The sequence below is a fragment of the Myotis myotis genome, unplaced genomic scaffold (assembly GCF_014108235.1).
Source record: "Myotis myotis isolate mMyoMyo1 unplaced genomic scaffold, mMyoMyo1.p scaffold_m19_p_16, whole genome shotgun sequence".
Classification (NCBI taxonomy): domain Eukaryota; kingdom Metazoa; phylum Chordata; class Mammalia; order Chiroptera; family Vespertilionidae; genus Myotis; species Myotis myotis.
The window spans coordinates 30,707,203-30,721,689 of NW_023416320.1; the positions used below are offsets into that span (position 1 = coordinate 30,707,203).

At 39.7% G+C, this 14,487-nt stretch overlaps 1 protein-coding gene across 3 annotated transcripts in view; it reads right to left on the reverse strand.

The window, feature by feature from the left end:
* Positions 1–14,487, reverse strand: part of CA8 (carbonic anhydrase 8) — an 83,424-nt gene that overhangs the window by 26,190 nt on the left and 42,747 nt on the right. For all 3 annotated transcript variants that reach the window (XR_004972486.1, XR_004972487.1, XM_036338320.1), the window contains exons 4-7: positions 12,026–12,121; positions 5,075–5,137; positions 2,200–2,248; positions 607–719 (exon numbers count right to left, since the gene is read on the reverse strand). Coding sequence is in view for 1 of the 3 variants with exons in the window: in XM_036338320.1 (XP_036194213.1) it covers positions 607–719; positions 2,200–2,248; positions 5,075–5,137; positions 12,026–12,121 (321 nt within the window). In the remaining 2 variants the exon portion in view is untranslated. The remainder of the gene's footprint in view (positions 1–606; positions 720–2,199; positions 2,249–5,074; positions 5,138–12,025; positions 12,122–14,487) is intronic.

Consider the following 14,487-nt stretch of genomic DNA (forward strand, 5'->3'; position numbering starts at 1 on the left):
TTATAATAATATCAAAGTCCCTGTTTAAAAACATTATAGTTATGCTGCCTCATTCTCCACCAGGTTACTTCCCTGTGCGTTAGCATCGATAGCGCCTATTCAGAGCCCACAGTGGGGGAGGGAGGTGACCAAAAGTGGGGTTATGGAACAATCCAGAACTTCCCAGGTATTCTTTCTAAATACCTCATCCTTCTTCATACATATTCTTCCTGTGCTAGCATAAGAAGAGCTATTTCAAAGCCCACGTGTGACTTACAGAAATAACCAGCATTCTCACTATACTCCCAAGACCTTTCTCCTCTCCATGCTTGAGAAAACCCCCATAAAGGAATAACTAGACTAATCAAAAGTTTGACTATTTCAGTGACTTCTATTTACTCCATAAAAACTGACTTTTAAAATACAGATCATAAAGGATGGCTGGGTTTTGTTCATCCTTGACCTTTCAATTGCTTTCACAAGTTCGAGACATTTAACTTTCATCTGCAAAGAAGCGACTGATCTAAAGAGAGTTAAAACATAAAACAGACATTTCCCTTTTACAGAAACAAAATGTAACCTTTAACACAGAACTTCACTCTAAAAGACTTAAGGTACCGCACTCACCTGTAGCTGGGATATAGTTAAAGGGTATCGGAATAATATCCAGGTGACACCTTCACTGCAAGGTGGAATAGTGAGCGAGCCTTCATACACCCAATAATCACGCAGCAGAGGATCTGTGCAACCACGTGGGCATGTCACACAAAGACAAGTTAATTAATCATAATTTTGAGACTCCCACAATAATTTTCAAAACTACAAATTGTCCAAATAACACTTCTCACACTGATGTCATTTTTAAACTAGAACCTTACGTGTATTCTTAACTAATCATCATTAAGAAAATAATTGATGGGAAACACGATGAGTCCTCCATTATTTATAGTGATTTCTATCCAAATATACTATATAAACTTGATATATAAACTTAATACATATACACTTGATGTGTACATATATGTAAAATTTAGTCACTTTAGCAAAAGTGTACCCATAGTTGTTGGGTTTTTTTTACTTTATTGGCGGACTTAGCTAATTACACCCAATATTTATTCAAAGCTTGCTACATGGGAGAAACTATTCAACATTAACTCATTTAACCCTTACAACAAACCAATGAGATAGTTCCTATTATTAGCATAACTTGTCAGATGGGGAAACTGAATCACAAAGGGTTACATAATTTGCCCAAAGTCATTGGGCTAATAACTGGCAGAGCCAGGATTCCAACCAAAGCATTCTGGCTTCAAAGCCAGTGTTTTTAACCATTCTGCTCTAGCTACTTCTATCTGTATTGCTTTTTTAACAACAACTTTTTAAAAGCATGTTATGATAGGATAAAATAAACTATTATTATGAAAATCTTTAGCTCTGTATTAGAGAAATTCATGATTAAATATGATGGGTAAATGTTTGGTTTGTTGTAGAACAGTGGTTCTCAACCTTCCTAATGCCGCGACCCTTTAATACAGTTCCTCATGTTGTGGTGACCCCCAACCATAAAATTACTTTTGTTGCTACTTCATAACTGTAATTTTGCTACTGTTATGAATTGTAATGTAAATATCTGATATGCAGGATGTATTTTCAGGGGTCGCTGTTGTAGAGCAATTAAATGTAGAAAATAGAAGATACGATGCATCAACCTATTTGGTTACATTTGAAACACCAAGAAATTTCACATAATTTGGGTAGAGATTTGTAAAGACCAAAATTTTGTACAAAATAGCCTTTAACTACAAATTATATTCTGAGTATTTTATACACAATCCCTACCTATTAGGGAAGACCTAAGTAATCAGAATTAATAGCTAAGTATCATTGGAAAGAGGTTACCTTATAAAATTAGATGTAAAGTTTATTTCACTCTATAGATTAATAAAAACTTCACTGATCAATTCTAGAAGTATACCAAGGTTACGTTATTATGCTGGTGCTTACACAGGGGTAGCAATTTTTACAAAAAGGAAACCCTTCATGATTAATGAAACTAGTGGTAAAGTATTTCAAAAGGTTTACTCCTGTGTTTAGGTAAGGGGTACCTACCACAGAAACCTTTATTAACTAGTAATACATAGTTATATATTCTGAGGAAAGCAATAAATGCATAGCCATAGTTAAAATTCATCTTTATACAATTCATCCATGTACACTTACCTGGTAATAAAGTGTTAGGATTAAAGCAGGGTATTATTTTAGACTTCCCCTAAAAAATAAAAAATATATATATCCCATGTTAACATAAAATGTCTTAATTTTACAATAAAAGAGTTATTAGCACTAAAGAAACCCAGTTGACATCTTTTCTAAAGGACATCACTGGACCCCACAGATTTGTGTCTCCTTCTATCTTCTCATTGGAACAACAGTGACTGGGTCCAACAAGACACTGCTGCTCTGAGTCTATGCTATTTCCTTTTCTACCACAGTTCAGTTTTCCCTGTAATTCCTGGTGTGAAATGTACAATTGCCTATCTAGTGTCTGTCTGTCCCGTCACCTACTTTTCCTGCTCCTAGCACATCCATACCAGAGACTTGGGCCTTGGAGTAAAATGCGTGAACCCTGGCTTAGGTAATTATTTTGACTTGACTTTCCTCCTGGTACTTTGAACTTGGCATCACAACCTGCCTCCCAAATTCTCATTTTGTCCCATTTGGACTTGGTATTTCAGCTCTTAGATCTCCTCCTCCAGAGAGAGAGATCTGTCACTCACATGAAAACATTCTCTTTCAATCCATTTTTATCAAAGCTAAATTTCATTTTCAAAGAAAATATTTGTCCCTGGCCGAAGTGGCTCAGTGGTTGAGTGTCAACCTATGACCCAAGAGCTCAAGGTTTGATTGCTGGTCAAGGCATATGCCCAGGTTGCGGGCTTGACCCCCAGTGAGGGGCGTGCAGGAGGCAGCCAATCAATGATTCTCTCTCATCACTGATATTTCTCTCTTCTCTCCCTTTCCCTTACTCTCTGAAATCCATAAAAATTTATTTAGGGGAAAAAAGAAAGTATTTGTGTCCTTATTCAATAGTCATATTAATGGCCAGTATTGTAAATAGTGCTATTTAAATTGCTCAGGCCTTTGAAGCAGACAGACATGTCACAGCAGTTGGATATCTCTTACAAGATTACTTTGTGCATGCAGACATAATAGAGAGAATTAATGCCTAACCTCTACATCTCCTCTTCCTCACTTTCAGAGACCCTTTGACTCATTAAAGCAGCGGTTCTCAACCTGTGGGTCGAGACCCCTTTGGGGGTCAAATGACCCTTTCACAGGGGTCGCCTAAGACCATCGGAAATCACATATATAATTACATATTGTTTTTGTGATTAATCACTATACTTTAATTATGTTCAATTTGTAACAATGAAAATACATCCTGCATATCAGATATTTACATGACGATTCATAACAGTAGCAAAATTACAGTTATGAAGTAGCAACGAAAATAATTTTATGGTTGGGGGTCACCACAACATGAGGAACTGTATTAAAGGGTCGCAGCATTAGGAAAATTGAGAACCACTGCATTAAAGAATCCAGCTTGCCCGACCGGTGTGGCTCAGTGGTTGAGCATCAACTGGTGAACCAAGAGGGCACATGCCCAGGTTGTGGGCTCGATCCCAGGTGGGGGGCGTGCAAGAGGCAGCCAAATGATGTTTCTCTCTCATCGATGTTTCTATCTCTCTATCCCTCTTCCTTCCTCTCTCTAAAAAAATCAATAAAAATATACGTATTTTTTAAAAAAAGAATCCAGCTTACTTGCCTCCCACCATCCTCCTGACTTATGTCATATTAGCTGAAGAAATACAGGAAAATTTCTCCACCAAATTTCTATCAGACAAATGTCAGTGAAAAATGTGTCCTCACACCCTTTTTTACCAGCTCCTTTGACTACTCAGTGCTTTCCCTTGGTGCCTGAATTCGTTCTGAGCCGCTCAGATCTCTGTGAGAGGCTCTTGTCTGGTTCAAGATGCAATGGGCTTGTGCTAGTGTAGAGCTAATCAGACTTCATTCCCAGATGGATTTCAGAATTGGCTTGGGTCGCCTCCAAGGCCACTGAATTCTATTGACTTAATGGAAGCATACAGGTACTGTTTACAACAGAACTTGGCTTCCCAGCAATGCTAGGCTGAGTCACTGCAGGGTCAAATCAATCTTCATCACCTTCTATGAAATACATTATCCTATGGCTTATGTGTACTTGTCTTTATTTTTCTTTTCTTTTTTTTACCTAAGTACTGTGAGGTAAGGTTGCCATAGTTTTTATTCGTTTTGTTTACACAACTTTCTGGGCGGAAAGTGTTCACCCAGCAGGCCTGGGTTGCTCAAATCTTCACATTTCAAAAAATGGCCTGTCTTCAACACTGGCCCTTGTCAATATAAAATTGTATGTCAACTGTAATGGAAAAGTAAAACAACAACACATTTTTTTCAAAAAAATATTTTTTAAAGAAATATCTGTTAAAAAAAAAAAAAAAAAAAAAAAAAGGCTGGCCCTTGGCTGGCTCTTGGCTGACCATCTCTGAGCCCTGGGAATATTCTGCCTTAAAAAGTGTTGTGTGTGCCGGAGGCCTTGGCCCATGTTGTACCAGTTTGACCAGATAAGTTGACTAATAATGTGACTTATGATGAATGTCTAGTTCAGCAGAGGGTCATGGTGGAAGGACTGGGGTCAGAATGGCTGAGGTCAGTCACACAGACATGCAGACCCTAGACACCAAGGTCAAGTAAGGTTCCCTGGTTGGCAATAAATACCTCATACGTGTTATGCCACATCACTCCTGGGAGAATAGGGGTGTCGCCATGCCACTCTACCCAAAACCTATGCCTGGTTTCTCCTGACTTATGCCCATGAGCCTTTCATTGCACTGGGTTTTCACCTGTTTCCTTCTGCTGCAATAGACCACAACCATGAGAATAACAGCTTTTCTGTGAGTCCATTTAGTGAATCCTCCAGCCTGAGGGTGGCCTTTGGAGATCGACCTCTTAGACAACCAGGATTTTTAATTTCTTTAAAACGGTGACTTACCTTATACTGAATATCCTGGAGGATTTCAGTCACAGCCTTTAGGCCTACATGTTCTTTTCCTATCTGAAATATATAAAGCATATGCTATTAACCACAAAAGTATTGAATACTTAGCTTTTGCTCAAAATAACTAATTATAGTAGTGAGGATCAAGTCCACTTGAATTTCCTTCTTGGGGAATAAATCAATGACCTTTTCATGAATAACCGGGGAAACATTCACTGAAGGTAACTGAAGCTGTAACAGAAGCTACAGCACAATCAAATATCAGATATGTTCTTGGAAATGTCCAAGAACCCATCTAAATTCATCATGCTGTGTACAAGGCTGCAAATATGTCAAATCATCTAACACAGCAATACAAAAGTTTCAAGGATACTTCTGAGTGAAAATTCCTCATCACATGCCCAAACCCTCCCATATTTACTAGTATATCTGACATGTCTAGATCATTATTATAAAGATTTTATCAACGTTGAAAAATTTCATTAACTCAGAAAAGTGGGTATGTGCTTTTATAGGCTAAAGTCACCAACATCAGGACATTTCTTGATTACAACTGCACATAATTTCTATAATCACCTTTGTATTCTCAAATAATAATATGCTGCTCATGACTTTTTATGTTAAAACATTATATATCATGACATCTTTTTCTTGTATGCAATGCTCCAAGGAACCTGAGACTTTAAAAAAAAATCTTACATTAAGTATTCTTGACTTTACATTTAAAAATTATAAGTGCAATCTGATTTCCACTTTTCAACCAAGTTTCACTGGCCCAGGATAATGGGACACCTTGATAGGGGAGAGGATCTATAATCTCAGAAAATCATTGCTATCACTCTTTTTCTCTTCCACCTAAGTTTCTAGGGAATGACCTCTACGGTGCCAGAATAGCTAGCAGCATGTTTGTATTCTCTGTTTCTCTCTATGTGAATCAACTGTGAAACATGCTAGTGGAAAGGCATCAAGGAGGAAAGAAAAGAGAGACGAAATCTGCACAATCTAAGATATGCCAATCAGTTAACAATAATTAAGACTTTACTTTCCAAGTGTTTGCCATTCCTGAGGTAGGCTCTAAAAACAGAAAATAAATTCTCTGGTGAAAAAAATACCTGAGGCAACTGAGTTCCTGAGTGCAAAAGCCGACATGGGCCCTCCTTTGTTTTAATGGTTTAACTGTGGTGTAGCATTTGGATGTCTGTGCCTAGAGCTGTTTTCATTTCCTGCATCTCCGTCACATGATAACTCCGAAGAGCCCGCATGTGAATGTTGAAAGGCCACATAAAGTAGTGGTTCAGGAGCAAGGTCATGTGGGTTGGATGCCTGAGTTCTGACTCTGACTCATTTTTCAGCCTTGAGCAAGTTTACTTAACCTCTATGCCTCATCTATACAGTGCGGAGGATAAAAGCGATGGGGTTGAAGATAAGACTAAACCAAACAGATACCTTAGAACAGGGCATAGTGCAAAGTAAGTCAATTAATATCACCCATATTGTTCTTACTCAGAAAGCCATACAGCATCAAGTACGTTCTTACATATAGCAGCACTCAATAACTATCACTGGCCCCTTCTGTCTATAGAGGTTCTTCACTTTGTGGGCAAAGCTTTGTATCCAGCCACAAACTCAAGCTACTATCCCATCTCTTTCCTTTCCTTCTCTGCCAGATTTTTATCTGCAGAGGTTATAAGCACCAAAAAGCAAGTACAGATGACACTCTGCACACCCCAACCCCTAAAATCTACAGTAACCGAGGTGACAACACACCTGGTGCCAAGAGTCCACCAGGAGCTAGGAGACCAATTCACTTCTTACCTCTCACCTTTTCCATCTTTCACCACCACCCAAAAGGCAAGCCCTCTGGTCACTTTCCTCTCCTGGAATTTCAGCTCTTCATTGCCTTGCATTTTTCCACCTCCCCTCATTTCCCACTAGGCCAGCGGTTCTCAATCTGTGGGTCGCGACCCCTTTGGCGGTCGAACGGCCCTTTCACAGGGGTCGCCTAAGACCATCCTGCATATCAGATATTTACATTACGATTCATAACAGTAGCAACATGACAGTTATGAAGTAGCCACGAAAATAATTTTATGGCTGGGTCACAACATGAGGAACTGTATTTAAAGAGCCAGAAGGTTGAGAACCACTGCACTATGCCCTCTGAGATAGGGTAATTCCGCATCTTTGACAAGCTCTTCTACCACCTCCTGGTCTATGTGGACGCCCTCGGGTCCACACAAGGTCACAGCTCTCCCAGGCTTGGACTGGACACTGTGCAGCTCCCTCACATGAGACTGAAGCTGTGGTCAGTGCCCTGGCTGCTACCGTCAGGCCCATACGCATAGGCTGTCCTCTGAGTGGACCATCTGCCACTGTCGCTACCATTTTCTTCTTGTCATTTACTGACGCACTGGTCACTCCCGCGCAGTCATCACCCCCTGCCTTCACTCTGGAGGACTTCATCATCCACGCTAGTGACCCGTCCCCTCCTGGCATGTTTCTTTACCCTCAGCCCCATCCTACCTCTGCAAACCACCCTGGGAACGCACCCTGGATTTGTTTTCACTCTGAAAACTTCTCACCTGTCCAGCTCTCCCCTCTTGCCTCTCTTCCCATTAATGGAGCGCAAGGAGCCAACTCTTAGGAGACTCTTGGTTTGGTCTCCTTCCCTTCCTGTCTATACTGACTGACATCTCTGCAAACACTCTCCATTTTCTAATCCTTTTGTCCTCCTGAATCATCTGCTATGTAACAGATCAGTGGAACAATTTTCTAGAATCCTCTGCTCCTCTACCTGGATTGAGAACCATCCACAGTACACTGTCCTGTACAATCTGAGATAACCAGGCTCATGTGGGTCTCCCACACCAACTGTCAAGTCTATTATCATTCTTCTTTGGGCTATTCCAAAACCCAATTCCAAACCCACATTTCCTTTGCTCTATAAATAATTTTGCTTTCCTTTCTCAGAGATAATAAAGGTCATCAGGCATGAACTTCCCTAATTTCCTTCCTTTTCCACCTACAAATTCATCCCCTTTCTACCCACCTCTTCCTTTGGGCCTCTATTTTGAATAAAGGGCGGTTACCCAAGGTTAGTCCATATACATATGCCATATGCTCTCCATCCCATGCCCTCCTGCCCCCTCCAGGACTTTCCTATGTCCATTATCCCCTTTCTTGCCAGTATTTTTAAACCTTACACCCTCACTACCTCTTTTTGCTCAGAATAAAAACACAGGCAAATCTCAAAAATGAAACAAACGGGCCTTCACTGTACATCCCCAAGTTATTATCCCTTTTGTCTTTCTTTTCTTGAGTCAAACTCCTCGAAAGGGACATCTATACTCACTGCCCTGAGTCCCCTTTCCCCCATTTTCTCACCCAAGTGTGACACCCTGGGTGAACTACAGTCCCTCTCCTCTCTGCTCCAACTAACAATCCTTATCAGTCCTTTTTTCCTTCATGAAATTTTGCTTTCAAGTTTGTGTAATTTTACTTTCTCCTGAAAGGCACTGTCACAGAGATAACCAGAATTTTTCCTCACAGCAAATGTATGGAAAGTTAGAACAAGTATGCATGCTCTCAGACTTCCCCTTGCCTCCAATATTGAGCGTGTTCCTGGAAATACTCATGCTGGTTTCAAAAGTCTTGGCTTTCCACCCAATGCTCTAACTGTGCCTTCCCTTCCGTATATGACCCCTTGGTCATTGGTATTCCTACTTTTATTTTTTTTAAAGAATGAGACACTGAAACAACAGAGTGGAAGAATGGTTTCTGGTGCCAACTGGTGACATTAAATCGCTGTGTGACTATAAACACTGACTTGACCTCTCTGGCCCTTCATTTCTCTTCTGTAAGATAGAGGAGGAAGAAGGCTAAAATGTCCAGGGTTTCCTTCACCTCTAAGTCTTCTTTCACATCAAGTATATAATACGACAAAGTTAAAAAGATTCATCTTAGGAATTAGATTCATTTGGGGGGTATATTTTTTGTTTTGTTTTTATAACTTTATTTTTATATTTTTATTTTTGACACAACTACACATGTCCCTACCCCCACACCCCACTTTGCCCACTGCCTCTGCCCCTCCTTCCCTCTGGCCATCATTCACCTTCGATTAAATTTTTACCTCTGAAAGCATATGGTCCACTTTTGTACATTTCACTCAATTTATATAATATACTTTGTCCACCACAGAGATCAAATCCCAACTTTATATTAACTATATCTATCAAGGTCTTTGCCCGTCTTATTTTATCCATGTTTTCTATAAGGCACTTCAAATCATCTCGGAGTGAAAATTATTAATAGCAAAGAACAAAAGAAATCCACTACAGGATTGCATTATTGATTTTTCTTAGATTTTGCAGTAAGCCAGAGTCCACAAATATTTTCAAATTCTTTTTCCTCTGCTTTCAGAACACATTTTTTAAATCATTTCTCCCAAGGCCCTCAATGGCACTCTGAAAAAAATATCTAACAAGTAAATGAACCAGTTTCTACTAATGACTATGACTGCTCTCTCATGACCCGCAAAGACCAAGTTCCCTACTTTTAAATTGCCAGTGTTCTCTGTACATGTGTTTAATGTCACCACTACTAAAATTTAAGGGAGACCAACAAATACTCTGGGTCCCAGTTCAAGATGGCAGTATAGAAAAACCCTGAGCTCATCTCCTCCCACAAACAAAAACATCTACAAAAGACCCCAAACAGCAATCTTGAGAAAGGAGAACAAAGCTAGAGATATCATGCTTCCTAATTTCAAAGTATACTACAAAGCTAAAATAATCAAAACAGGATGGTACTCATACCAAAACAGACACGTAGACTAAAGGAACACTGTAACGAGCCCAGAAATAAACCTACATATATGGTCAATTAATCTACGACAAAGAAAGCAAGGATAGACAATGGAGAAAAGACAGTCTCTTCAATTGACAGTGTTGGGAAAATTGGACAGCTACATGCAAAAGAATGAGACAGAACCACTTTATTATGCCGTATACAAAATGAACTAAAAATGTATTAAAGGCTTAAAAGTAAGACATGAAACCATAAAACTCCTAGAAGAAACATAGTCAATAGACTCTTTGATATCAGTCATAGCAATATTTTTTTTTGGATCTGTCACCTCAGACAAGAGCAACAAAAGCAAAAATAAATGGGACTATATCAAACTAAAAACTTTTTGCACAGTGAAGGAAACCATCAACAAAACAAAAAGTCAACCTATTGAATGGGAGGAGATATTTTCAAATATATCCAATAAGAGGTTAGTGTCTAAAGTATACAAAGAATGTATATAACTCAATATAAAAAAAAATATGATTTAAAAATGGGGAGATGATCTAAATGGGCATTTTTCCAAAGATAACATACAGATGACCAACAGGCAAATGAAAAGATACTCAACATCACTAATCATCAGGGAAATACAAATCAAAACAACCACAAGATACCACCTCACACCTGTCAGAATGGCTATTATCTAAAAGATAATAAATAACAAGTATTCACAAGAATGTGGACAAAAAGGAACCCTTGTACACTGTTGGTGGCATTGTAAATTGGTGCAGCCACTACAGAAAATAGTATGGAAGTGAAAGGGCGAGGACTACGCCCTCCATCTTACCCTGGGTCCTCCATTTTTGGGCAGAGCCATGTGCTCAGCAAGGCTTCTTCCCGGAAGCCCAAGCCTCTGTTAGCCACACCCAGGATTTCTCTGGACTAACCAATGATAATCAAGGGAAGTGCACGCCATGGAGATGACCACATCCTGTGTAACAAGACACCGACTTGCACCTGGCCAATCGGCAGGACCCACAGTCACCTCTCCACCCCCCTATAAAACTCCTCGTTCCCTCGGGCTAGGCCTCTCTCTGCCACCTGCTGCTGTGTCAGTAAGGAGGGTGGGGGAGCCAGACCTAGGTTTGAAATAAAGGACTCTTTGCTTTGGCATCGGACTCGCTGGCTCCCTGGTGGGCTCTTGGGAATCTTGAAATCTGGGCATAACAGGAAGCTCCTCAAAATGTTAAAAATAGAACTACCATATGATCTAGCAATACCACTTCTCGGTATATATCCAAAAAGAAATGAGAACACTAATTAGAAAAGATATGCAACCCTAATTTTACTGCAGTATTGTTTACAATAGCCAAGATATGTATGCCAACTAAGTGACTATTGATAGATGAATGGATAAAGAAGATGTAATATATATTATTAAACACACACACAGGAATATTACTCAGCCATAAAAAAGGATGAAATCTTGCCTGGCTGGCATGGCTCAGTGGTTGAGCATCAACCTATGAACCAGGAGGTTGCAGTTCAATTCCCAGTCAGGGCACATGCCTGGGTTGCGGGCTCAAATCCCCAGTGTGGGGCATGCAGAAGGCAGCCCATCAATGATTCTTTCTCATCATCTCTCTCTCTCTCTCTCTCTCTCTCTCTCTCTCTCTCTCTCTCCCTTCATCTCTGAAATTAATAAAAATATATTTAAAAAAAAAGAAATCTTGCCATTGGCAACAACATGGATAGACCTAGAGGGTATTAGGCTGAATAAAATACGTCAGACAGAGAAAGACAAATACTGTATCATTTCACTTATATGTGAATTCTAAAACAAACAAATAAAACAGAAACAGGCTCAGATACAAAGAACAAACTGATGGTTTTCTGGGGGCAGAGGGGTGGAGGTATGGGCAAAAAAGGTGAAGGGGATTAAGAGGTACGCTCTTCCGGTTAGAAAATAAATAAGTAAGAAGGGTACAGGATACAGCATGGGGATACAGTCAATATTACTGTAAACATTTTGTGTGGTGACAGATGATTATTAGAGACTTATCATGGTGATCATTTCGTAAGTATATATATATCTTGCAAAATGAATTGGAAACAAGCATTTGAACAATTCAACAATCATAGGAGACCATTTACCTGAACAAACAAAGCGATGATGGCGATTCCATGCGGCTTCCCCACAGCCTCGTCAATACTGCCAAACAGGGTGGAGTTCCAGTGGATCAGATGCAACTGGGTGAGCAACAACAGACAGGTGGCCTCGTTACTTAATGTCCCCCCCATAGAGGAAAACAAAGACAGACCAACTTTCCGTAACCATGTGTATATGGTGTCATAAGCAACAAGAGTATCACCAAGAGACACTAATAGATTACTGCCTTAACACAGCAATTCCCCTGTAGGAATTTCTTCCTTCTTACTTCTGAGCAGAAGCAATGCTTAGTGGCTTGCTGCCTCTCCAGTTGTGCTTCAGTCCTAATCAGGACCACATCGAAGGAGACTGGCAAATTTCCCACTGATTTGGTTGCCTTTCTTTAAATGTCATACCCTCTGGATCTCAATGGTACAAACACTAGAACTCAAAGGATTAGTACCTGCAGTATTTCCATCAAGAATAAGGCAAAGCCTGCCTCAAATTCTGGTAAATTATTTCAACCTTCTAAGCCAGGGGTGGGGAACATCCGGCCCAAGGGCCACGAAATAATTTGGTCTGGCCCTGCCAAGACATTAGGGGTGATTTCATTAAACGTATGACAAAATGTAGCAGGCTAATTTTTAAGTTGATAATTTTGTATGGCCCGTGAATAATGTTATAAATATCCAAATGGTCCTTGGCAGAATAAAGGTACCCCACCCTAAACATATCCAAAGATAGGATCCATAAAAAAAAATACTGCATCTTTTTAAAGCCATGGTGAAATAAAAAATGCTGATGTGGAGCTCTAAAAGAAGGCCATTTCCGGCAGCGGAGATAAAGTTTAATCTGTGAAGGAACGACAAACAATGCTCAAGAGGACTCCCTCACTCCTGGTCTCATAAAGCTTTGTAGCTTTCAAGTTTATCTAGAATATGCACTTGTTCCTACAGCCTGACAAAACACTTGCAAGAAGCCAAATTCAATTCCCTGGCTAAAATTAAATGGCCACTGAGATTCTTAGTATAATAGTATCTAGGTAAGCCTCTACCTAGAATACTATCTTCGTCACTCTAGCTTTTAATCATAATTACTTACCACCTTAAAATACTGCCTCATTTAAAAATTAGTTCTAATCCAAAAATACATAGCTACAATTCAATCACCATGCCATTTCAGCATCCATATTAAAATATTATGGGAAATTATCATGAGGATTGCCACAAATTTGGTGGGTTTTTTCCTAAGTTTGTCCAAGATTCTGAAATTATAAAGCTGACCACCAGAGGGAGGTAATGAAGTCTTCTGCCCACATGTAATAGAAACGGTAGCCTAGGAAAAGACTACTAGTATACCCAAGGTAAGGGGAGGTCAGGCTCTGAAAAATCCACAAGGACTATGACTGCCCAATAAATTTAACTGTCAAGGCACTGCCTTTAAGAAAACAATGTTTTATAACCTTTCCGTTAATAATGAAAGACCAACCAATTTTAATCTTTCCTTTTCTGGCTGCAACAATAGCATAGCCGTCCCAGTGGTACAGATAAGTGTACAGAGGTATAGATAAGAACTGACTGCCTTAGTTAAATCAACAAAGAAGGCCCAAGGTTGAAATCTAATTTTATTCGACAAATTACAAAGTTCAAATCAACATTTTTCTTACTTCTCATAGCCACATTATGGGGTATATTTTCTGATACAAAACAAATAAATCAAAAAAGAATGGTCTCTTTTTTTTTCTTTTTTTGTCACCCCTCACAATCCAGCAACATCATCACTCACACCAACTCTTCAAAATCTGGTGCACATTTTTTGTGTGTTTGAAAATGTAGGGGTACCCACTCCATAAGTGTGTGCTGCACATGGTGACTTCATTTCCAAGAGTGTAGTATAGGCCTGGTGGGGTGGCTCAGTTGGTTGGAGCATTGTCCCATACACCAAAAGGTTGCGGGTTTAATCCCCAGACAGGGTGCATACCGAAGGCAAATGATCAATGTTTCTCTCTCTGTATCCTCTCTCTCCCTCCCTCCACCCCCTTTGTCTCTCTCGAAATCAATAAAAACATAACCTTGGGTAGGATTTTTTTTTTAAAAGAGTATAATACAGAAGAGTAACTTTACAGTGGAGAAATCTGACAAATGCTACCTGAGCCAGGTGATCAAGGTCAACATCAACAGTTATCAGTCATGTTGCTAGTACCAATGGTTAATTCAATTACCAAGCAAACTTCTGACACATTCTGGAAACGAGCTGTAACCTGTGTAAATACTATGTATTTAATTATATGCAGTAGTAACTCAGATGCGCAATCCACAAACATAATAACACTCTCCAGTTTCTTGTCTCTCAGCGTTAGCTCACTCTGTGCTCCCCGAGCTCTTCCTCACTCCACCTGTCTGCTAGGGCTGCCCAAGTACCACACACTGGGTGGTGCAAACAACAAATAGTTCGTTTCCTCACAGTT